The 25,852-nt window shown below is 42.5% G+C and overlaps 1 protein-coding gene across 1 annotated transcript in view; it reads left to right on the forward strand.

Annotated features, from left to right (window-relative positions):
- Window positions 1–25,852, forward strand: part of LOC115139633 (AT-rich interactive domain-containing protein 1B-like) — a 116,847-nt gene that overhangs the window by 48,525 nt on the left and 42,470 nt on the right. Inside the window, 1 exon segment of the mRNA XM_065026458.1 lies at window positions 6,215–6,325. Coding sequence (XP_064882530.1) covers window positions 6,215–6,325 — 111 coding nt within the window.

Genomic DNA, 25,852 nt, shown 5'->3' on the forward strand with positions numbered 1-25,852 from the left:
CCAGTTGTGTGGTCAGATGCTGCAAAGAAGGACATGGGAAAATGTGCAGTTGGTCTAGAACAGAGCAGCGCGTATTACATTTCGATGTACACGAGGAACGAATGTCAGTAATATGCATGTCAATCTCTCCTGGCTCTAAAGTTAAGGAGAGATTGACTGCGTCACTATTGGTCTTTTGTGTGAGCTGTTAAAGGTACCGAACTGTCTGTTCAAGCTTTTGGCACTCATTGGTACCACACAGGACATGCAACCAGAGGTCTCTTCACAGTCCCCAGGTCCAGAACAGAGGCTGGGAAACACACATTATTAAATAAAGCCATGACTAAATAGATCCCTTTGCCACCCCAAGTAACTCAAGCTAGCAATAAAACCAGATAAACGAACACAATACGGCACGACGACGACGGGGACTGTGAAGACACACAAACGTTTATGTATTTTGCATTGCATTGTGTGGTTGTCTCGCCCGGCTATCTTGAGATGAATGCAGTAGCTGTGCGTAGCCCTGCTGAATGGCTGAATTGTAATGTAAATGTACTGCTACGTATTTTATTTGTCGTGTTTCCTATTTGGACCCCAGGAAGAGTAGCTGCTGCCTCTGCAGTAGCTAATTGGAGAGCCTAATAACCACTAAATACTTCCGAAATGATCACGATTAAATGATGAACAGGGCGCTTGCTTATGACGTATTCTTGAGCACCCAGAGGACAGCTGCTTTGGGGAATAATAGCATGTGTATTTTACACTTCTTATTGCCCATACATTTCTAATGTATGTCCCCCTTACCTCAAACGCATAAAGTGCCCGTCAGCCAGAGTTACTGCCACGTTTGGCCATGGCTCGGCATTGCCGCTTTGATGAGCTTGCATCCCAACTGGCACCCTATTCCCTACATGGTAGACTACTTTTGGCCAGAGCGTTATGGGTCCTGGTCATAAGTAGTGCCTGCCCTATGTCGGGAATAGGGTGCCATTTGGGATGCCGCCATAGTCTGTGATGCTGTTGCCACAGGATGAATTCTGTTTAATTCCCTTACATCATGCATCCCTCGCCGTACTTCAAACAAATTCCCTCTGAACATATTTCATTACTGTTGCAGCCAAGCCTTTCAAAAGCAAAGGAATTATCTTTCATGTGTAAGCTATGAGTAATATCGCTCTCTGCCAGTCTGCCTGGTAAAGCTAAGAGCTTGTAGAGTACTTCTATGCATTTACACAGTACGAACATCTCAAATGACCGGGAAACATTAAAATAATGGAAACAACTGACACGGCTAAATTTCATCTCTAATTTTTTCTATTACGCGTGTAAACCCCAAATCCAGCTTATGATGCATCTACAGCTGAAACCCATATTCATCCCCATATATGCAGAACTCCAGTAGACATTGGGGGTAGAGTTGGCCTCTTGCTGGCTGCATACTTTCACTATGATGCGTTTCCCACGCGTGCCCGTCCCAGACACTCACCGACTCACCCACTCACTCAGACACAATACACTGCCTGCTCCTCTCCTCTGGTCCTTCCTGCCTGTTAGTGTTCTTTATCATGCCAGAGCAGCTGTTCCATACGATCGGCGTGTCAGCGAGCACACCAGAGCACTGATATCGTCAGTGTTAACACTGACCTGGCCGTGACCCAGCGATCACGGCACTCCACTTGAGTAAACCTCGCCAGCCAGCCCTCGTCTGTCTGCAAACATTTCACCAGGCTAACAGCCGCATGGCACTAGTTTGTACTGCACTTTTTCTCCACACCCCATTTCAAACAGACTCGGATTCTCGATGAACTGGCTGTGGGTTATTGGTTAGGTGCAGTTTGTATACACACGCACATTTTCAGATGTATGCTAAGCATAGAAAGCCCTCAGTCATACTTTTTAGTACTTTTTTCCCCCTCCTGAGTATTTGCTTACCTCAGGAAATGGTGGGCTCTCGTTTGAGGAAATCCTACAAAGTAAATTAACCGCAGAAGATTTAATATCCTCTAAGTCACTGGGTGGCAGGCCAGCTCATATTAATCTGTATGATTTACATAAACAAAAAAGTACAAATCATCCCTTCTCTGTTCCACTTTGGGATTGAAGGCAGTTTGTTTTGGTGGGTTGTAGTCACCTTCCTGGCTGAGACTACAGTGCTTAACATTTTAACACAGCATTTACCATTTGAATCCAGTATTTACTATTGATGGGGGGGATCTCTACTTCCATATCGTGATCCTGTGTGGCTTAGTTGGTAGAGCATGGCGCTTGCAACGCCACGGTTGTAGGTTCGATTTCCACAGGGGCCCGCTATGAAACAAGTAAGAATGTATACACTCACTACAGTAATTCGCTCTGGATAAAATACTAAAAAGTGTCTGCTAAAAGACTAAAATGTAATTTTTAGTATTTTTTTTAAATACCGTAATTTCCGGACTATAAACCGCTACTTTTTTCCCACGCTTTGAACCTCGCGGTTTATACAATGACGCGGCTAATTTATGGATTTTTCCCGCTTTCACAAGATTCATGCCGCCAAAAAACTGAGCACAGTCACATAATGTGACGTAAATCGAGCGCGCTCAAACTTCCCATCATTCTGAATACGGTAGTCATTTTGTCACCCTCGTCATGGCAAAGACACGGAGAAATGCATATGATGCAGCTTTCAAGTTGAAGGCGATCGATCTGGCTGTTGGAAAAGGAAATAGAGCTGCTGACAGCGTGGAGCATTGTCAAAAAATCCACTATCATCAACGGGTTTCGAAAGGCTGGACTGCTGCGTGTTGAAGAGAGCAGCGATCCAACATCGGATGAAGCAATTCTGAGGCTATTCAACTCCGACACCAAAGGAGATGACTTCAGTGGTTTCAGTGCATAGGAGGAGGAAGAATAGTGATCAATGACTTTCTTGGTACACTACTGTTTACTGCTATTTTTTAATATTTTTGTTACAAGCCGTGTTTTGTTAAAGCCTATTTATTTTTGTTACAAGCCGTGTTTCGTTTAAAGGCTCTGTAAAGTTCATTTGTTTCAATGTACCGGTAGGCACCTGCGGCTTATAGACATGTGCGGCTTATTTATGTACAAAATACATACTTTTTTAAAATTCAGTGGGTGCGGTTTATATTCAGGTGCGCTTAATAGTCCAGAAATGAAGGTATGTTGCCATGGCTGATCCAAACTGGTTTTCTCATGGCTGTTTCCTGTCCCTCTGCAGCAGACATATGGGTGAGCTATATGTTTCCCAAATAAAATCCCAGTATCAAATGGCAATACAGTGCCTACAGAAAGTATTCACACCCCTTAACTTTTCCCACATTTTGTTGTGTTCCAGCCTGAATTTAAAATGGATTGCATTTAAGATGTATCACTGACCTACACACAATACCCCATAATGTCAAAGTGTAATGTTTTATAGATTATTTTCTCAAAATAATACAAAATTTGTAAGTCGCTCTGGATAAGAGCGTCTGCTAAATGACTTAAATGTAAATGTAAAATGAAATGCTGAAATCTCTTGAGTCATTAAGTATTCAACCCCTTTGTTATGGTAAGCCTAAATACTGTTCAGGAGCAAACATTTGCTGAACAAGTCACATAAGTTGCATGGACTCTGTGTACAATAATGGTGTTTTAAACATTTATTTTTTAATGACTACCTCATCTGTTCCCTACACATACAATTACACTATCTGTAAGGTCCCTCAGTTGAGCAGTGAATTTCAAACACAGGTTTTCCAAAGCCTCGCAAACAAGGGCACTTATTGGTGGCTGGGTAAAAAAAAGGAAACATTGACTATCCCATGGTGAAGTTATTAATCACACTTTGGATGGTGTATCAATGCACCCAGTCACTACAAAGATACAGGCATCCTTCCTTCCTACCTCCGTTGCCAGAGAGGGAAAGCTGACAGCTGACATGTCTTCCACATTTAACCCCAACCCTTCTGAATCAGAGGAAGGAAACCCCCTCAGGGATTTCATCATGAGGCCAATGGTGACTTTAAAACCGAGTTTCATGCCTGTGATAGAACTGAGGATGGATCAACAACATTGTAGTTTCTCCACAATATTAACCTAGTTGACAGTGAAAAGGACGACGCCTGTAAAGATATTCCGAAAACATGCATCCAGTTTGCAACAAGGCACTATAGTAATAATGCAAAAAAGTGGCAAAACAATTAACTTTGTGCTGAATACAATGTTATGTTTGGGGCAAATCCAATACAACAGAGTACCACTCCATTGTTTTTCAAACATAGTGGCTGCTGCATCATGTTATGGGTATGCTTTGTAATTGTTAAGGACTGAGGAGTTTTTCAGGATAAAAAAATTAACTGCATGGTGCTAAGCACAGGCAAAATCTTAGAGGAAAACCTGGTTGTCTGCTTTCCACCAGACACTGGGAGATGAATTCACCTTCCAGCAGGACAATAACCTAAAACACAAGGCCAAATCTACACTGGAGTGGTTACCAATAAGACAGTGACTGTTCCTGAGTGGCCGAGTTAGTTTTGATTTAAATCTAAGACTAGAAAATGGTTGTCTGGCAATGATCAACAACCTGTTTGACACACTTTTTTGAAAAGAATGAGTAAATATTTCTCAATCCAGGTGTGCTTAGACTTACCCAGTAAAGTCTCACAGCTGTAATCACTGCCGAAGGTGCATCTACAAAGTATTTACTCGGTGTGAAAAATTGGACATTTTTGTTTTTCATTTTCAGTAAATTTGCAAACATTTCTAAAAACATGTTTCACTTTGTCATTATGGAGTATATTGTGTGTAGATGGTTGAGAGGGGAAAATATATATTTAATCCATTTTGAATTCAGGCTGTAAAACAACTAAATGTGGAATAAGTTAATGGGAATGAATACTTTCTGAAGGCACTGTACATATACACCGAACAAAAATATAAATGCAACATGAAAAGTGTTGGTCCCATGTTTCATGAGCTGAAATTAAAGATCCCAGAAATGTTCCATACACCGTATTTCTCTCTAGTTTGGTGCACACATTTGTTTACATCCTTGTATGTGAGCATTTATCCTTTGCCAAGATAATCCATCCACCTGACAGGTGTGGCATGTCAAGAAGCTGATTAAGCCACATGATTGTTACACAGGAGCACCTTGTGCTGGGGACAATTAAAGGCCACTCTAAAATGTGCAGTTTTGTCACAACACAATGCCACAGATGTCTCAAGTTTTGAGGGAGCGTGCAATTTGAATGTTGACTGCAGAAATGTCCACTAGAGCTGTTGCCAGAGAATTGAATGTTAATTTCTTTACCATAAGCTGCCTCCAACGTCTTTTTTGAGAATTTGGCAGTACGTCCAACCGGCTTCACAACCGCAGACCACATGTAACCATGTTAGCCCAGGACCCCCAAATCCGGCTCGTATGAGACCAGCCACCCTGACAGCTGATGAAACTGAGGAATATTTTTGTCTGTAATAAAGCCCTTTATGTGGAGAAAAACTCATTGTTACAGGCCCAGCCAGTCTCCCCAGTGGGTGGACCTGGCTCACAAGTGGGTGGGCCTATGCACTCCCAGGCCCACCAATAACTGCACCTCTGCCCAGTCATGTGAAATCCATACATTAGGGGCTAATTAATTTATTTCATTTGACTGATTTCCTTATATGAACTGTAACTCTTTAAAATGGTTGCATTTAGCATTTAGTTTTGTTCAGTATTGAATCGTGAGAAACTCAATACATGTCGTATCGGCACCTAAGTATCGTGATAATATATCGTAAGGTCCCTGGCAATTCCCAGCCCTAGTATTTACCATGTTAAAACAGTATCATGATACTTGCGGCGTTAAATCCAGTGATTTTTCCTTAGACATGTCCAGACCCAGTTACAGGCTTTGCACTGATTGTGCTGGAGACTATGGGATAGTGTTACCACCACTCTCTGCCTGTTCTTTGAGAGTGGCATGCATAACCCAGTGTGTGTCCTGCTTACCGAACCAGAGGAAGAATCGTGATACATGCCTTCATAGGGAAGAGTGGGGTGGGGCATTTCAAATGTCAGCAGAAATGGATTAGGCCAAAGTTTAATTTCTGTTTCACTTCTCCCTCTCCCTGCAAACCCTCAACTCTCGTTCTCTCTTTACCTTTTCTATCTTACCCCCCTCCTCTTCTCTTTCTCACGCTCCGTCTCACTCGCTCTCTCGCCGCCTCCCTATCTCCGATCTCGCCCCCCCCTTCTCTGTCTGTATAGGATGTGTCACAGGAGGGCTATGGCAACAGGGGCCAGTCTGCTATGACCCCTGGGAAGCCCAACCATGAGGAGATGGGCCTCAGCCAGCAGGACAGACCTTCCAGTCTACCTGTAAGTCCACTTCACAGTATCTGGAAAAACACCAGAAAAACTCAGTCATACACACTGCAAAATCTGCTGTAATTCTGCTTCACAGCCACTGGAAAGGCATCTTGCGAAGCACAGTACCACAAAAGGTGCTCAATACTGAGGGAAAAGCTACGCGCACACACACACATACACGCACAATCTGTGTGTCAGCCCACCCATTGCATATTTATTGCAGGGCAGGAGCCATGTCCTTGACACTTGTCTGGGCTGACATGACCTTTTGGGTCCTTGCCACTGCTTTAACAAGACCACAAGGCTTCAACTGGGCCCAACATCAGGCTCAGTCTGTAAAACAACACTCTTCACGCTGTCACTTATTACTGAGGCACGAGCCAGATTCCCCCACAGTGACTGGAAACCTGGACTAGGTCTTAAATGACACCCTATTTCCATATAAAGTGCACTACTTTTGAAAAGGGTCCCTCTGGTCAAAAGTGGTGCATGATGTAGGGAATTAGGGTGTCATTTGGGAAACAACCCTAGTTGTTCAATGCCAGTCTCCCACTGAGGGCTGGTTCTCCATGGCTTTTAAGCTGACTTTGCTAACACAGGCCTCATTTCAGGCCTTATTTGCTTTCTCATGGATGAGCTCAGCTCTCAGCCTTTTTCCTCTAACGTTACTCCTCTTTCTCTGCTGCAGTCTCTCCTCTGTGGCTCTTCAGTGCTCCACTGAGCTGTCGGCACGCCATTGGAGCACAGGAATGTCTGTTAGGGTGGGCCCACGGCTCTCTGAGCCAATCGGCGCTCTTCCTCGTTGCTCCCATGAAACCCCCCCCCTTCTGTGTCATAGAACAGGACTAGTAGATTTTACTGTTCATTTCATTGCTAATGATCATGCTTAGCTGTTAATGTTTGGACTTGTACCAGTAAGCATAGCTAGAATAGAACCCCCCCCACCACTTTTCCTCTTTTGCTCCTGAGAGGGAAAAATCATTATGGAGGTCAACTTAAGAGTAATTTTAGCAAAAACAATGTATGGCCAATCCGGGCAGCCGAGGTGTACACTGGGAATCTCATCGCTGGATACGATTTCAAAGAGTAATTTGGATTGATTACAGTGTGCTATCCTGTTTTGGTCTCATGATTCTCTTGGGCAACATTCAGGCAGGGTTTAAAGATGCCCTTCTTTCTCTGTGCTCTAAATAGAAAGCATGGGAGTCCAACTGTGTTGATGGCATATCGCCAGCCAGCTCTTTAAAGATCTCCAGCTGAGACACAGACTGGAGACACATTTTAGTATTTATTTATCATCTCACATTGGAGTCATGCACTTAGCGCCTGATAAACCTGTGTGTGTCTCAGTCAGTGTGTCTGTCTCTGTATGGATAGCTGATGGGTTAGCTGAGGACCGTAAGAGGCCTACCACTGAGTGTTGTAGACATGCTGCGTGACCTGCGGCTTTGGGCAGACTGATGACATGCAGAGTGTGTGCAGGCAGGATCCTTTTATTTATAAAGCACTCACTGTGTCATCACGGAACAATGGCATAGGGAACCCCGCCAAAGAATACTTTTTTTTTTTTTTTTTACATCGACTGTCCACTGTTGCTTGCACGCTTGTCCTTGACTCTCACAGGTATTATTTAGTAATGTTATATTACAGTAATATTCTTCAGAACAAAAAAAAATATTGTTCGTAACCCTGTCCACACTTTAATATTTGTCTATGTCAGGGGTTCCCAAACTGCAGGCGCACCCCCATATGGGGCGGCAACGTTTCCTGGGGGGAGCGGAATTTTCCTTGATTTGACGAGCAAAACATTTGTTTTTGTTTTTTACAACTCGCGATTATTTATACCTACAGTACCTGTCAAAAGTTTGGACACACCTACTCATTCCAGGGTTTTTCTTTATTTTTACTATTTTCTACATTGTAGAATAATAGTGAAAACATCAAAACTAGGAAATAACACATGGAATTGTGTAGTAACCCCCAAAAAAGTTATTTTAGCTTCTTCAAAGTAGCCACCCTTTGTCTTGATGACAGCTTTGAACACTCTTGGCGTTATCCCAACCAGCTTCATGAGATAGTCACCTGGAATGCATTTCAATTAACAGGTGTGCCTTGTTAAAAGTTCATTTGTGGAATTTCTTTCCTTAATGCGTTTGAGCCAATCGCTTGTGTTGTGACAAGGTAGGGGTGGTATACAGAAGATAGCCCTATTTGGTAAAATACCAAGTCCATATTATGGCAAGAACAGCTCAAATAAGCGTAGCGAAACAACAGTCCATTACTTTAAGACATGAAAGTCAGTCAATACGGAACATTTCAAGAACTTAAAAAGTTTATTCAAGTGCAGTCGCAAAAACCATCAAGCGCTATGATGAAACTGGCTCTCACTCTTGGCAAGACGTGACTCTCCACATGGGAATATCTTTGGTTTGTCTCTAAGACATTCAGAAGCTGAGCTACGACCTAAAGTCGAAGAGTCAAAGAAATTGGACTTTGCTTGGGAAGCGATCTTTTACAATCTGTGACTCTGTCGCCATCATTTGATCGAATCACTTTTTGTAAAAGAGAACATGTATAATCAAATTGAGGGTTTATAATAATTATAAAACATATTCGGTAGCTCAACATTGAGGGAAATCAGGTCGAGACCTTATCCATTATTATCATTTAAATAATTTATCTAAAAGATGTCATGAGTCTTGTTAAACTACGTATAATCGCAGGAAATGAGCTTCAAAACAACATTTTTGTGTGTCCCTCAAATAAAACAAAATTAACAAGGCGGTGTTGTCTTTAATCAGTGGTGGAAAAAGTACCCAATTGTCATACTTGAGTAAAAGTATAGATGCCTTAATAGAAAGTTACTCAAGTAAAAGTCAGCCAGTAAAATACTAGCGTAAAAGTATTGGGTTTTAAATATACTTAAGTATCAAAAATAAATATAATTGCTAAAATATACTTAAGGATCAATAATTTAAAATTCCTTATTACCATTTTCTTTTTACATTTTTTTATGTATGGATAGCCAGGGTCACACTCCAACTCTCAGACATTATTTAGAAAAGATGCATTTGTGTTTAGTGAGTCCACCAGGCCAGAGGCAGTAGGGATGACCACATGTTCTCTTGATAAGTTCTTGAATTTGACAATTTTCCTGTCCTGCTAAGCATTTAAATATTACGAGTACTTTTGGTTGTCAGGGAAAATGTATGGAGTGAAAAGTAATTTTTTTTTAGGAATGTAGTGAAGTTAAAGTAGTCAAAAATATAAAAAGTAAAGTACAGATGCCCCCCAAAAAATACTTAAGTAAAAATTATTTGAAGTACTAAAGTTCTTTATACCACTGTCTTTGATATACAAAAACATTTGTCATTTTTTAAATGTGATAAAGGATGCCTTGGGGAACCCCTGGTCTATGACTACCAAAGGTAATTTTGTTGAAACTTGTTTGGACCAGACCTGCATGCTGATACTTCCAATGCTTCTGCTGATTTCTCATTGGGTTGTCTATGTGAAGGCAAAGCACACTGTCCTCCTCAGATATAGCAGTGATCCCACCCCCAGGGTAAGTGTAGTGTCCATAGCTGTATCGTGGTAGCTCATCCTGTCATTGCCACAGCCAGCCTTATTCCTTATATAGTGAACTATATAAGGAATAGGGTGCCGTTTGGGAAGCACACCCTGTTACAGCTACCAGCAACCCAGCTGGGTCTTTAGTTAATCACCAGCTGCCAATCCAGGAACCACCGGCCTAGTGATGGGGGAAGAATCGATCAACCGCAGTATTCATTTCATACCGCAATATTATTTCTGACGATATTATATAGATACTTTGACTAAAAGTATTGATTTGTAAAAAATGATATGTATATTTTATTTATTTATGCTAGGTAGCGTTAGCTACAGTAGCACTAGTCGACTGTACCTGCACCAAAACTCATATTTTTCACCCTATAGCTTGTTCTCCGTATTATTTTTAAATAATGAGTCAACTTGTTTTCAGCACTTTTATTTCCATGACTGATAAACATGTTTTCTCACGCTCTCTCGTCTCTCTCTTGTCCTCCACATTTTGTTACATTAAAATAGATCGAATAGTTTTTCTTCCCTCATCAATCTACACACAAATACCCCATAATGATAAAGCAAAAACAGGTTTGTAGACATTTTTGCGAAATTGATTGAATTTATATTACATTTAAGTATTGATACCCTACACCCAGTACTTTGTTGAGGAACATTTGTCAGCGATTCCAGCCTTGATTCTTCTTCGGTATGACGCTACAAGCTTGGCACACCTGTATTCGGGGAGTTTCTCCCATTCTTCTCTGTAGATCCTCTCAAGCTCTGTTAGTTTGGATGAGGAGCATCGCTGCACAGCTATTTTCAGGTCTCTTCAGAGATGTTTGATCAGTTTCAAGTCCGGGCTCTGGCTGGGCCACTCAAGGACATTGAGACATGTCCCAAAGCCACTCCTGCGTTGTCTTGGCTATTTGCTTAGTATCGTTGTCCTGTTGGAAGGTGACCCTTTGCCCCAGTCTGAGGTCCTGAGCGCTCTGGAGCAGGTTTTTGCAATCAAGAATCTCTGTTCTTTGCGTCATTCATCTTTCCACCGATCCTAACTAGTCTCCCAGTCCCTGCCACTGAAAAACATCCCCACAGCATGATGCTGCCACCACCATGCTTCACCGTAGGGACGATGCCAGGTTTCCTTCAGACGTGACGCTTGGCATTCAGGCTGAAGAGTTCAATCTTGGTTTCATCAGACCAGGCTGGGTGGCCAGCTCTAGAAAGAGTCTTGGTGGTTCCAAACTTCTTCCATTTAAGAATGATGGTTACCACTGTGTTCTTGGGGACATTCAATGCTGCTGAATGTTTTTGGAACCCTTCCCCAGACCTGTGCCTCGACACAATCCAGTCTCGGAGCTCTACGGACAATTCCTTCAACCTCATTACTTGGTTTTTGCTCTGATAAGCACTGCCAACTGTGGGACCTTATATAGACAGGTGTGTGCCTTTCCAAATCATGTCCAATCAATTGAATTTACCACATTTGGACTCCAAGTTGGAAACAGGATGCATCTGAGCTCAATTTTGAGTCTCATTGCAAAGGGTCTGAAATACGTATGTAAATAACGTATTTCTGTTTTATTTTTAATAAATGTGCAAACATTTCTAAAAAAACAGTTTTTGCTTTGTCATTGTGAGGTGTGTGTGTGTGTGTGTGTGTATATATTGATGAGGAAATGTTTTTATGTAATGGATTTTAGAGTAACAAATTGTGGAAAAAGTCCAGGGGTCTGAATACCTTCCAAATGAACTGTAACATCAAATTGCAATGAAATCTAAGTTTAAAATATAAAATAGTGAGAATCTAAATGCATATCGTATCGGGATAATATCGTATTGTGATGTCCCTGTCAATTCCCAGCGCTTCGCATCCTATTCCATATAATGTGCACTACTTTTGAGCAGGGCCCTGCCGGCCCTGGTCGAAAGTAATGCACTGCATTTAGAATAGTGTGCCATTTGGGATTCAATACTGAAGCAACACTCCGCTGCCTGCCTGTACCTCAGCTCTCCCTCTTCCTCTCTACTCTGCCCGCTGTTACCACTCCTCCTCAGGCTGCCTTTGAAGTTAACCGCCACTGGTGTTGCCATGGCGACAGGGCTGAGAAAACAGCCCCCTCAAAAATATGCATATTAAAGCAACTGATTGATGTACTAATCACATTATTCTTCATATGGTATTTGTTATTATTGATGTTGTCCCCCCCACCCCGATTTGCTTGTTTATATTTTTGTGTATTGCGGCATTTGAGCCCAAATGTGGTATATTATATAGTTTGAAGAACATTTTGTACTGCCAGTGAATTATCTGGGCCAGTGTATTTTATCAGTAAAGCATTTCACCACCACCTAGTTTTCTTACTGTTGATCAGATTTTTATGTCGTCAATATTCCCAATGGAAGTCTCTGATTGGATGTTGCTGACTTTGGACACTATGCAGAATATGATTGGTATTGGAGTTCCACAATGTTGATTTAAATTACTATTTGAAACCATCATTAAATTTAAAATCAACAATTTCTCTGGAAAGGGTTGAGGCGTGTGTTCCACTTAGATATTTATTTACAATCTGGTTTTAACCAGTGTTGCCACGCTGCCCCTTGTTTTTCAAGTGTCACACATTTTAATTGAAGACAGTGATGTTAAACTCTCTCGGCAACTGGGGTTTCATCTACATTTTCTTTTCAAGGCCTAATGAAATCCACCTCGTCCTTTCTGGCGCCGGTGTAAACAGGCCATGCTGGATGCTCCTTCGGGAACTGGGAGGCTTTGAACGGCACCCTTAAATCTTTTCCATCCCCCCCAAGGCACAGGCACAGCATATCTGGCCTCTGCTCTGGGTGCATCCCAAAATGGCACCCCCTAATCTCTATATTGCACGTTACTTTTGACCAGGACCCATAGTGCTTTGGTCAAAAGTAGTGCACTACGGAGGGAATATGGGGCCATTTGGAGGGGGGCACTCTCTCAGCCTGGGTGATCATGGCTCCCCTTAAAACAGCACTAATAGAGAGAAAAAGACGACACACACACACAGCTCAGAAACATGGCTTTCTGTAAACAAACAATAAAAGACAGCTTTGAGGATTTGGCGTGGTTGCTTCAAGTCTTAGGATGGTTGAAAAAATAGGTTTTATGTTGTTTTTACTCAATTCGGCCTCCGCGTCACCTTTTTCAATACATCTCGAGGTGAGTTGTGAGCAAACAGTTGGTATGTGCAGTGCATTCGGAAAGTATTCAGACCCCTTCACTTTTTCCATATTTGTTTTACCTTCTAAAATGGATTAAAGACACATTTTCCCTCATCAATCTACACACTACCCCATTATGACAAAGCAAAAACAATTCTACAAAATGTATTATAAAAAAATACCTTATTTACATAATTATTTAGAACCTTTGCTATGAGACTCGAAATTGAGCTCAGGTGCATCGTGTTTCCTTTTTATCCTTGATGTTTCTAAAACTTGGAGTCCACCTGTGGTAAATTCAATTGATTGGACATGATTTGGAAAGGCACACACCGGTCAGAGCAGAAACCAAGCCATGAGGTTGAAGGAATTATTGAGGCACAGATCTGGGGAAGGGTACCCAAACATTTCTGCAGCATTGAAAGTCCCCAAGAAGACAGTGGCCTCCATCATTCTTACATGGAAGAAGATGGGAACCACCAAGGGTCTTCCTAGAGCTGGCCGTCCGGCCAAACTAAGCAATCGGGGGAGAAGGGCCTTGGTCAGGGACATGACCAAGAATCTGATGGTAACTGTTGACAGAGCTCCTCTGTGGAGATGGGAGAACCTTCCAGAAGGACAACCATCTTTGCAGCGCTCCACCAATTAGGCCTTCATGGTTGTTTGGCCAGACGGAAGTCACTCCTCAGTAAAAGGCACATGACAGCCCGCTTGGAGTTTTCCAAAAGGCAACTAAATGACTCTGACTATAAGATACAATATTGCCTTGGTCTGATAAAACCAAGATTGAACTCTTTAGCCTGAATACCAAGCGTCACATCTGGAGGAAACCTGGCACCATCCCTACGGTGAAGCATGGTGGTGGCAGCATCATGCTGTGGGGATGTTCTTCAGCATCAGAGACTGGTAGACTAGTTGGGATCGAGGGAAAGATGAACGGAGCAAAGTACACAGAGAAAATCTGCTCCAGAGTGCTCAGGACCTCAGGCTGGGGCAAAGGTTCGCCTTCCCACAGGACAACGATCCTAAGCACACAGCCAAGACAATGCCGGAGTGGCTTCGGGGCAAGTCTCTGAATGTCCTTGAGTGGCCCAGACTTGAACCTGATCTAACATCACTGGAGAGACCTGAGAATAGCTGTGCAGCGACGCTCCCCATCCAACTTGACAGAGCTTGAGAGGATCTGCAGAGGAATGGGAGAAACGCCCCAAGTACATGTGTGCCAAGCGTGTAGCGTCATACCCAAGAAGACTTGAGGCTGTAATTGCTGCCAAAGGCGCTTCAACAAGTACTGAGGAAAGGGTCTGAATAATTCTGTAAATGTAATTTTCTACACTAGCTTGTTTTATCACAAACTGAAATTAGGCAAACTTTTTGAATTTTAGCAACCAGAAAATGGCAGAGTGATTTTCTGCATAGTGCATCTTTAATGATAAGAATTGCCTAAAAGTTAATGAATGTTTTTAGGAGTGATCCCTGCTCAATCAAGCACAATCCTTAGATGCGACAAAAATGTTCAGCTACCCCTTTAAGGGATGGGCCGTTAGTGGTAACTTGGGCATTAGCTTGTCTATAATGGAAAAAATCTGACTGATTCCTTCCAAGTAGCAGGGAGTTGCAACAAACTCAAATTAACATTGAAAAACAAGTGTGTGAATAAAATGGGATAACTGGACAAGAAACACTAAGACAAATTCACACTTTATTAGTAGCCTTTCTTGTCAATTGGGCCTACAGATAAATGTTATAAAACTGTTCCCAAATGCTCTGTGTGAACACCTGCCAACGTGGCTGGTGAAATAGGCATTCTTACCTGCCAATACCTGCCCACTTTTGGCAGGTGTTAATTTCCACCCCTGGTTCCTATGTCATACTTCCTCGGTCGTGTCCCATAATCTCTTGACTAGGATTATATAATCAAGATTATATAATCAAATTTAAGAAAACAAGGCAATGTAAGATATATAAGATTGTATTTGTGTATAAATTTGCTCATACTCAATGCCTTTTATTAAACTATTTGAAGCTGAAGAAGTAAGACACTTCGCCGACAGTTAGTCTAATTTGAACTACATCTCCTGCATCCGTGTTAGTATGCTGGATCGTGCCTCTGCTCGAGTTGAGGACTCACACGAGGGTAAGAACCTGTTAATTACAGGCCGTTGGTTTTATATTATTTTATATATATATTATTTTTTACTAAACGTTGCCAACCAGTAAAAATAAATTAAAGACTGGCAGGCGGTCTCAAGTGAGACTTTATACAGCTAGTAGGAATTAGTAGTTGTAGTTCATGTGTGTTCCAACTTTTTGGCTTTGTGCTTCTTCTTGGCCATCAAATAATTATAAAACTGGCATATGGGAGGTAAATTCACTCGGAAACACATATACATTTTAATATCTTACATTTCTTTGATGCAAATGTGATATTTGTTTTTGGCTTACAAAACCAGGATCCAGGAAGTGTCACTTTGATACCGTATTAGAACAGCTCCTACGCAGCACTGCTCTGGGCTATCAGACACACGCGGTAGGCTTTCAGACTCCGAGCTCGGGAACCAAACTCGAGCGCTGGACCACCGTGTGTGTGTGTGTTGCGTGTGTTGCGTGTCATAGTAGTGTCTGAGTTTGCAAGTAGTACTGTGAGTTTGTTTCACAGCCTGAATGGTTTTCCTACCTCTCAGTGCTCTCTTTTGCATGTGATAACAATAGACAGGTCATGAAGCGTTTACATACAGAGCTGTAACAATTGATGTCGCTGTTCACCTTACAAGAGAGTTACCATCAATGACCATGATGGAATAGATATGCCACACCTTTTGGAGAGATAGTAGATTGGAACTAACAGAGCTGGATAGTGAATCTAGCCCACAACAGGAGTTACAACCAGTGACACAAGACATGATGGAAGAGTCACGTGGGTGAGCTGCCAGTATAAAATATGCAGCAGGCAGCAACTGTCATTTTGGCTAGATTGCGGTGTCTACATAGCCACTTTAAACATGGCTGCTTTAGTGATAAGCTGGCATTTTGCCCCCCACCAATAACCAGCCTTTTTTGTTCAAGAAAAAGCCCTGTCCCATTCCTAGTATGCCACAAAACACATGATGAAGGATTATGGATCGTTTTATTTACTAGTGGTGTCTAAGTATAAACCAATGGTAAAAAGAAATGTCTGGCAACAGCACCTGGTTCTCTATGGGAGGGAGCAGAGTGAGGCCAGATGGATCTAAGTGAATTACTCCTCTGTTTCCCTCTGGTTGTGTCCCAAATGGCACTACTTTTGATTAGGGAATATGGTGCCATTTGGGACGCCGACACGGTGTTTCTCTGTTTTATGAAGGCAGGCAGCAGTTGCCACTAATCTAGTGGGGAGAGGGTACAGAGTGGCTTGTCTCACTGAGTGACTGATAGTCTCTCAGCACTAAGTGCATTTGCATCCTGCTAGTCCCTTCAGCCAACCTGAATGTCATCAGGCCTGCTTTATGCCTACTCTGGCCTCTTCATAAAGACAGACTGGTGGAAGCATGGGATGTAGCCCAGTATGTTGTCCCAAATGGCACCCTATTCCCTATATAGGGCACTGCTTTTGACCAGAGCACTATTGCCCCTGATCAAAAGTAGTGGACTATATAAGGAACTGTGTGCCATTTTGGTACACTGTTTACCCACTGTGTGGTCTCATAAAATATTTGGGCCTCTATGCCATTTCATTTGAAGTGAGCTCGCATAGACGTAAGTCTGTTTTGTCAATATGGTGTGAAAGTTGGACACTGGTGGCTTCTATGTGTGTGGCTAGCAAGTCTCACTCATTCAAAATGCAGATCCTCGCAGATGAACCTCCGCTTCAGATAAACCTCTGGCTAGTTACACTCTGATCAATCAAATCTGTAGTTATTCAAGTGTCCTGAATAAAAAACTGCATAGGATACACATGGTTGTGTCCCAAACGGTGTCCTATTTCCTGTATAGTGTGGGAATTAGGTGCCATTTGGGACGAGCTTCAACAGAACCCATAGCGTTAGGTGCCCAGAATAAGAACAGCTTAGGCTACACTTTCTCCCATGTTTGGTGCATTGTTCACTGGGTGAGAGAAGTATTCTGAGTTCTTCAGCTGATCTCTCATCACGGGCCTTCAAAGGCCTCTTCTATCCCTTTCATCTCTTTCTCCGAAGTCAGCTTAAGATGGGAGATTGATTAGTCATCCTTAACTGTAAGCTCGCCTGGAGTGATCATCAGATCCATTAGGAGAAAGAAACATTATTTCTCATCTGCTTTATGAGAGGCATTGGGAGTTCGCGCTGTACTCCATCATTGTTCCAAATGGCCTCCTGTTCCCTATATAGTCCCTATGGGCCCTGGTCAAAAGTAGTGCAATATATAGGGAATAGGGTGCCATTTGGGATACATCTGGCCCAGATGGAGATCAGTGGCGATGAGGGGAAACTACTGACGAGGCCGAGTACGGAAGAGAACAGTGGTGGGGTGCTGGGATGGAAATGGTGACGCATTCAGCCCTCTAATGCTGTAATGCATTAGTGGATACTCAGACTGGTCTCAGGGGAGGCCTGTCGGTTTTGACTAGCAGAAGTGACTTTTCATAGCAGGTTAGGGGAACTTGCGCAGCAGGTTAGGAGAATCCACGTGGCAGGTTAGGAAAAGGGTTCAGGTTAGCTAAAATTGTCCCCAACACGACTCAAACATATCTAGCTACAACCAGGTCTGCCCTGAGAACATTCTTGGTTTCCACTAATGTGTTTCTGCTCCTCTTGTCTCATCAACCCTTGCTCTCTCTCGTTCTGTCTCTTGTTCTCTCTTTCATAAGCACACACTCATACATCCATACTAGGAGTTTCTGTTGATGTGTTGCCCTTATAACCTATATCCTCCAGGTTTCCATCTGTTTGTTTTTCTCCTCTCCCTCATGTGTTCTGTTCTACGGCTCCTACAGTAAACACTCTTAGCCTTGGCTTTTGTGAACCCTGTACACTAGTGATGCGCAGGTTGACTCATAAGCGTTAACATATGGTTAAAAAATGCAGTGTTCAGGGGAGATCTTGACAGCAAAGGAGTTACTTGTCAATCCAAGAATATTTTGTAACTTTGCCAGGATTACAGTGGCTTGTGAAAATATTCACACCCCCCCTGACATTTCCTATTTTGTTGGAATTAAAATAGATTTTGGAGGGGGTTGTATCATTTGATTTACACAACATGCCTACCACTTTGAAGATGCAAAATATTTTTTGTGAAACTAACAAGAAATAAGACAAAAAAACTGAACTTGAGCGTGCATAACTATTCACCCCCCAAAGGCAATACTTTGTAGAGCCACCTTTTGCAGCAATTACAGCTGCAAGTCTCTTGGGGTATGTCTTTTTAAGCTTGGCACATCTAGCCATTGGGATTATTGCCCATTCTTCAAGGCAAAACTGCTCCAGCTCCTTCAAGTTGGATGGGTTCCGCTGGTCTACAGCAATCTTTAAGTCATACCACAGATTCTCAATTGGACTGAGGTCTGGGCTTTGTCTAGGCCATTCCAAGACATTTAAATGTTTCCCCTTAAACCATTCAAGTGTTGCTTTAGCAGTATGCTTAGGGTCATTGTCCTGCTGGAAGGTGAACCTCTGTCCCAGTCTCAAATCTCTGGAAGACTGAAACCGGTTTCCCCTCAAGAATTTCCCTGTATTTAGTGCCATCCATCATTCCTTCAATTCTGACCAGTTTCCCAGACCCTGCCGATGAAAACTGTTTTCATGCTATTCTCGGGGTGATGAGAGGTGTTGGGTTTGCACCAGAAATAGTGTTTTTTTGATGGTCAAAAAGCTCATTTTTAGTCTCATCTAACCTGTACCTTCTTCCATATGTTTGGGGAGTCTCCCACATGCCTTTTGGCGAACACCAAACGTGTTTGCTTATTTTTTATTCTTTAAACAAATGGCTTTTTTATGGACGCTCTTCCGTAAAGCCCAGCTCTGTGTGGAGTGTATGGCTTAAAGTGGTTCTATGGACAGATATGGAGCTTTGCAGCTCCTTCAGTCTCTTTGTTGCCTCTCTGATTAATGCTCTCCTTTGCTGGTCTGTGAGTTTTGGCGGGTGGCCCTCTCTTGGCAGGTTTGTTGTGGTGCCATATTCTTTCCATTTTTTTATAATGGATTTAATGGTGCTCCGTGGGATGTTCAAAGTTTTGGATATTTTTTTATAACCCAACACTGATCTGTGCTTCTCCTCAATTTTGTCCCTGACCTGTTTGGAGAGCTCCTTAGTCTTCATGGTGTCGTTTGCTTAGTGGTGCCCCTTGCTTAGTGGTGTTGCAGACTCTGGGGCTTTTCAGAACAGGTGTGTGTGTATAGATCATTTGACACTTAGATTGCACAGGTGGACTTATTAATTATGTGACTTCTGAAGGTAATTGGTTGCACCAGATTTTGTTTAGGGGCTTCATAGCAAAGGGGGTGAATACATATGCACGCACCACTTTTTGAATTAAAATTTTAAAAATGTTTTTTGAAATGCTATTTTTCCCATTTCACTTCACCAATTTAAACAATTTTGTGTATGTCCATTACATTACATCCAAATAAAACATATATTTAAATTACAGGTTGTAATGCAACAAAATAGGAAAAACGCCAAGGGGGATGAATAATTTTGCAAGGCACGGTACATTGCCAGTATTGAATAGAGGGGAATCCTTGCCAATTATGAGAGTTTGAGAGACTGTTTAGTTCAATCAACTATGCACCCGTATCAACTGTGTGATGGGCATTTGCTGTTATACACGAGTGCCGGTGGAAAGTTATTTTAGGACATCAGACATGACAATGACATGAGTACATGCTAGTAGTTAACCAGCCAAACTACACTATGTTTTGAATTGGCTATCTAGTTACTTTATATCCTTATTTTACCTGCTGTGTTAATGTGTCTCTCTCTCGTTCTCTCTCCTTTGGCAACGGTCCACTGGTAACACACGCAGGTGATGCACACACCGTGACTTTTCCAGGATGAACTAACTGGGCAAATAACATGCTAACTGGTCATTAATACCAACAAATGTTTGCTGTAGCCTCGTTTTGATCTCAAAATGCTTCTTGCGGCTGCATGATTGAAAGATGCACTCTGCAGAGATTAGGATGACATTGTGACACATTGTATCCGGAGAACACTTTTGATCCAATTCTGGTCGGAGTAGTCTAGTTTGTTATTGTGATTTTTTTTTTTTTTTTTTTTTTTGCGTAATATTTTCTACTCGTCCATTCGGACAACTTAACCTGCTGGTCTGACATGTATTTTTACTTGGCCCAGGCGAGAAGAACAAGCGTTAATGCTGAGCCCTGTCCAGCTCGCATCGGCCCCGATTTCTCCTATACTGCTTCATTTCTCAAGAATCACCAACGCCGCCCGGTGGAACAGCTGATTTTTGTGTGCACTGCGTTGTTTATCTCCTCAGTCTCCTCCCATAGACTTTTACAGCCCTGCCCCTCCCAGAGCAGCGAGGGCTGTGAATGAGCCTTTATCACTGATACTGCTCACAACCACTCCAGTTCCATTCTAAAGCTGAGGTATATGAGTAGCCATGGGCGCCTATCCTAACACTGTCCTCTCTTCTCAGTCAGCTAGGTGTTCCCTATGGAGCCCAGACAAAATGGCCTCTTCGGTCCCCTTTATAGTGCACTACTGGGCCCTGGTAAAAAAAAAAAAAAAGTGATGCACTATAAAGGGAATTGGGAGCCATTTAGGACACGGGCTCTGTTTGACACGTGTCTGTTCAGCGGGGGGAAATCTGCCAGTTCTGTCTGAATTACCCCCCCCCCCCCCCCCGTAGGTGATCTCGCTGTCGTCTTGACACATCGCACCGCACACACACACAGGATGACAAGCGCCCCACTGGACACCCACAAGGGGGGATTACTGTCATACACTGTGTGTGTTAGAGGTACATGTGGGGTCCTGTCCACACTGCCCTTATTTGTCAGAAAGCAGCATGAGAGAGGCAGAGGAGAGGCAGCCCACCGACATGACAGGGCATGCATAGCTTTGCCCGCGTATCACATCCCCTAATGACTATTGCTCTCTCATTCTGCAGGAGAAGACATTCAAACTGTGTGGTGTGTCTGTCTGTGAGAGAGAAACGGAGCAAAAGCTCTCACTGTCACACCCTTGAGCCAAGTGGCCCACGCGTTATTCACTACATCACCCCACATCCGACCGTACCACATTTTAAACGGCTTAAGGAATTAAGGAACTATTACTGAACAAAAAATGTAAATGCAACAATTTCAATGATTTTACGGAGTTACAGTTGATATAAGGAAATTTGTCAATTGAAATAAATTCATTAGGCACCAATCTATGGATTTCACATGACTGGGCAGGGTCACAGCCATGGGTGGACTTGGGAGAGCATAGGCCCACCCACTGGGGAGCCAGGCCCAGCCAAACAATTCTCTGGCAACAGCTCTGGTGGACATTCCTGCGGTCAGAATGCCAAATGCACACTCCCTCAACTTGAGACATCTATTTCATTGTGTAGTGACAAAACTGCACATTTTAGAGTGGCCTTTTATTGTCCCCAGCACCTGTGTAATGATCATGCTGTTTAATCAGCTTCTTGATATGCCACACCTGTCAGGTGGATGGATTATCTTGGCAAAGGTGAAATACTTACTAATGGGGGATGTAAACAGAAATATTATTTTTGAGCGTTTTAAGACATTTCTGGGATCTTTTATTTCAGCTCATGAAACATGGGACCAACACTTTACATGTTGCGTTTATATTTTTGTTCAGTTATTATTATTGGTGATGATTTTCTCCTGTCAGAGATGCACCACTTGTCTGGTTAAATAGTGGCGACAAGAGGGACTTTGGCCAGTAAATGTAGATTTGTTTGTGCTGGTGGAGAAAGTATGTTTCTGTATTAAAGGGGTAGCTTTGTTCTTGCGACTCTGTGTTGTCCAGTTGGCCTTTGTCCTAGCTATTTTAAACATAGTGGGACAAAGTCTATACTGTCTAAGGGGAATCGTGTGTGTGTGTGTGTGTGTGTGTGCCCTGAAAGCGTAAGAGGGTCTAGGAAAATAAGAACATACATCATTAGCCATCTTTCTCTGACACATACACACACACACACACACGTTTGTTTTACTATCCTCGTGGGGACCAAACAATTGATTCCCATTCAAAATCCTTTTTTCCTAACCCCTGAACCTTAACCCCAACCCCCCTAACTCCTAAGCCTAAAATAGGAATTTTCCTTATGGTGACCAGCTACACACGCATCAATCAGTGTAAATAATGAGCAAAAACCTATGTGGCAGGTAGTTGGGAGTCTGCATGAGGTATTAGTGTGGATCTCAGCAGGAGAGAGGCTTAGTGAGCCAGGCTTTGGTTTCTAGCGCTAGCTCCATTAGCATGTGTCTGTAACCACGCAGAACAGACATCACAACCACACAGCAACAACAGGGTTCCTTTTGCTGTCTCCCCGCCCATAAACCTCTGAGGCCTGGACTGCAGCCCAAATGGCACCCTATTCCTTTTTAAAGTGCACTATATTTTAACTAGGCCCATAGGGCTCTCATCCGAAGTAATGCACTATATAGAGAATGGGGTGCCATTTGGGACTCATCCTTCGTTAAGGCATAAGAAAAGACCACAAAAAAAAGAGAAGCCCATTTACCTCCAGGAGGCTAACCATGTTTATTTTATTTGTATTATTTTATTTTAAAAGACTGGCTGATTTTAAATAAATACGAATGGGGGGGGGTATATTTCAAATTCCCTTTATTACGGGGATGATCAAACACGGCCGGCTATTAATTACACTACTTGCAAGTGTACACATTCCAATCAAACACACTCAAGGCACACATAAGGAATAATAAATAAGGAAATAATAAATAAGGAAATAAGGAATGACACCCTGAACACCAGCTTTGTCAGAATACCCATACTTTGCGTCCTAAAATAGGCCGTTTGAGCATGCGCACATTTGTTATTTTTTTATAGTATGCGACGTTTAGAAAATCCAGTGTTGTTCCAAATCCCCGATGTCATACTCTTTTCAGGCTTTGACAACAGCTGATCAATTTAGATATGGGGATGTGCTACCGAAATCAACGAATAACGGGAAACGACGCAATCACACATGATGTGTTCTCAGTGTGCGAAAATGGAGTGTGCATTTTCTAAACTTGAGTATGGTTAAAATGCCAGGGTGTTCTGCTCATTTCGGCTCTTCCTCTAGTAGAAATCGATGCACACTTTTCCACAATACAGATGAAGAGGTGGGCTGCGCGTTATAGGCCCTAGTTCTCTTCAAGTAGCCAAACAACGAAACCAGGCTACTTACTTGGTAATATGGTGAATAGCGAAGATTTTGCTGTGGTGTTTAATTGTAGGCCAAGTAGTTTGAAAAGTGTTGGTGTTTAATTGATATACACTACCGGTCAAAAGTTTGGACACCTACTCATTCAAGGGTTTTTCTTTATTTTTACAATTTTTTTTTTTTTTTTTACATTGTAGAATAATAATGAAGACATCAAAACTATATAATACCACATATGGAATCATGTAGTAACCAAAAAAGTGTTAAACAAACATATTTTATATTTGAGATTCTTCAAAGTAGCTACCCTTTGCCTTGATGACAGCTTTGCATATTTGCAACCAGCTTCACCTAGAATGCTTTTCCAACAATATTGAAGGAGTTCCCATATATGCTGAACACTTGTTGGCTGCTTTTCCTTCACTCTGCAGTCCAACTCATCCCTAACCATATCAATTGTGTTGAGGTTGGGTGATTGTGGAGGCCAGGTCATCTGATGCAGCACTCCATCACTCTCCTTCTTGGTCAAATAGCCTATACACAGCCTGGAGGTGTGTTGGGTCATTGTCCTGTTGATTAAGAAATGATAGTACCATTAAGCGCAAACCGTATCGTTGCAGAATGCTGTGGTATCCATGCTGGTTAAGTGTGCCTTGAATTCTAAATAAATCACTGACAGTGACACCAGCAAAGCACCATCTCTCCACCTCCATGCTTCACGGTGGGAACCACACATGCGGAAATCATCCATTCACCTACTCTGTCTAACAAAGACACAGCGGATGGAACCCACGGTCTCAAATTTGGACTCATCAGACCAAAGGACAGATTTCCACCGGTCTAATGTTCATTGCTTGTGTTTCTTGGCCCACACAAGTCTCTTCTTCTCATTGGTGTCCTATTAGTAGTGTTTTCTTTGCAGCAATTTTACCATGGCCTGATTCATGCAGCCTCCTCTGAACAGTTGATGTTGGGATGTCTGTTACTCGAACACAACTGATTAGCTCAAATACATTAACATGGAAAGAAATTCCACAAATGAACCTTTAACAAGGCACACCTGTTAATTGAAATGCATTCCAGGTGACTACCTCATGAAGTTGGTTGAGAGAATGCCAATCGTGTGCAAAGCTGTCATCAAGGGCTGGCTACTTTAAAGATTCTCAAATCTAAAATACATTTTGATTTAACCCTTTTTTGGTTACCACATGATTCCATATGTTATTTTATAGTTTTGATGTCTTCACTATTCTTCTACAATGTATAAAATAGTAAAAACCCTTGAATGAGTAGGTGTGTCCAAATGTTTGACAGGTACTGTATGTTTTAGCACTTTGGTTTCACAAAATAAACACTGTATATGGAACGAAATGATCTGTTTCTGTCTGCAGTCCTTCATCAATAGGATAGATGGGCTACGGTTTAGGTTGAATGTGATAGTCTGCCGATAACCAGCCTGAGTAAGCCTATAACTCCATTCCTCCCCTGTTCAGAGTTTGAGACATTCATTGAATTGGAAATGAGCTGTTATCAGGCTGGTTAATGCAACGCATGTCTGTTGAATTTGGAAAAATCCACCCTCACTCGCCCCCCCCTCACTTACTCAGCCAATCAGGAGCCGCTACTGTGTTGCGGCCCTGACATACTTTACACTAAACGGTACATGTTAAATAGTATGCTGTTTTAGGCATGTGGTACGCTAGTATGGGTAGTCGGACACGGCCACTGGGTTAACTGTGAAGTTCAAAGGAATCCCTTATCGGGAAGAGCATCTACAATAACACCAGATCAGTTGTGTTACTAGTACACTGAGAGACAAATTATGAAATCCACTGTGTGACATAGTGGTTGACACAATATTCACTAGCACCATCACCAGATTCTAGCAGCAGAGCCAATCAGGAGCTACAGAAGGCTTTAGGAGCACCTGTTTTGTGTAGGTTGGTGCTTTTTGTGGGGGGGGGGGGACTTAGCCCCACACTAGGGTGTTGTCAGTGTTTTATGTTCATGTAAGCTCTAGTGTAATCGTGTTTCCATCAGGAGTGTGACACTAAAGACTTTGGGTGAGCGGAATCAACGACCTCTGCATCATTAAAGACTGTTGCTTTGTGAAGTCATTATTTAAGTGCCAGCTGAAAAGTATCCAGGACTTTGCCTTGGCTCCATGTTCGAGCAGGACCTCTGGAGCCATGGCCCAGTGAGACACGGGTACCAGCCCACGTAGATGGAAATGCGACACACACACACACAGAGACAGGCAGTGCCTCTTGGTGTGTATTTATTTGCCCACGCTGTTCTCTTTCTCTATCCAGAGCCCATTTTGTGAAAATGATATGTTAAGGAAAGAGAAATATTTGTATTACAAAACAATAGAACTGACTAATGTTTACTTGTGGGAGAATAGGAGCAAGTGCAGCTCAAAGAGTGAGTTGGTGAGGAGCGAGAGA

The sequence above is a fragment of the Oncorhynchus nerka genome, linkage group LG13 (assembly GCF_034236695.1).
Source record: "Oncorhynchus nerka isolate Pitt River linkage group LG13, Oner_Uvic_2.0, whole genome shotgun sequence".
Classification (NCBI taxonomy): Eukaryota; Metazoa; Chordata; class Actinopteri; order Salmoniformes; family Salmonidae; genus Oncorhynchus; species Oncorhynchus nerka.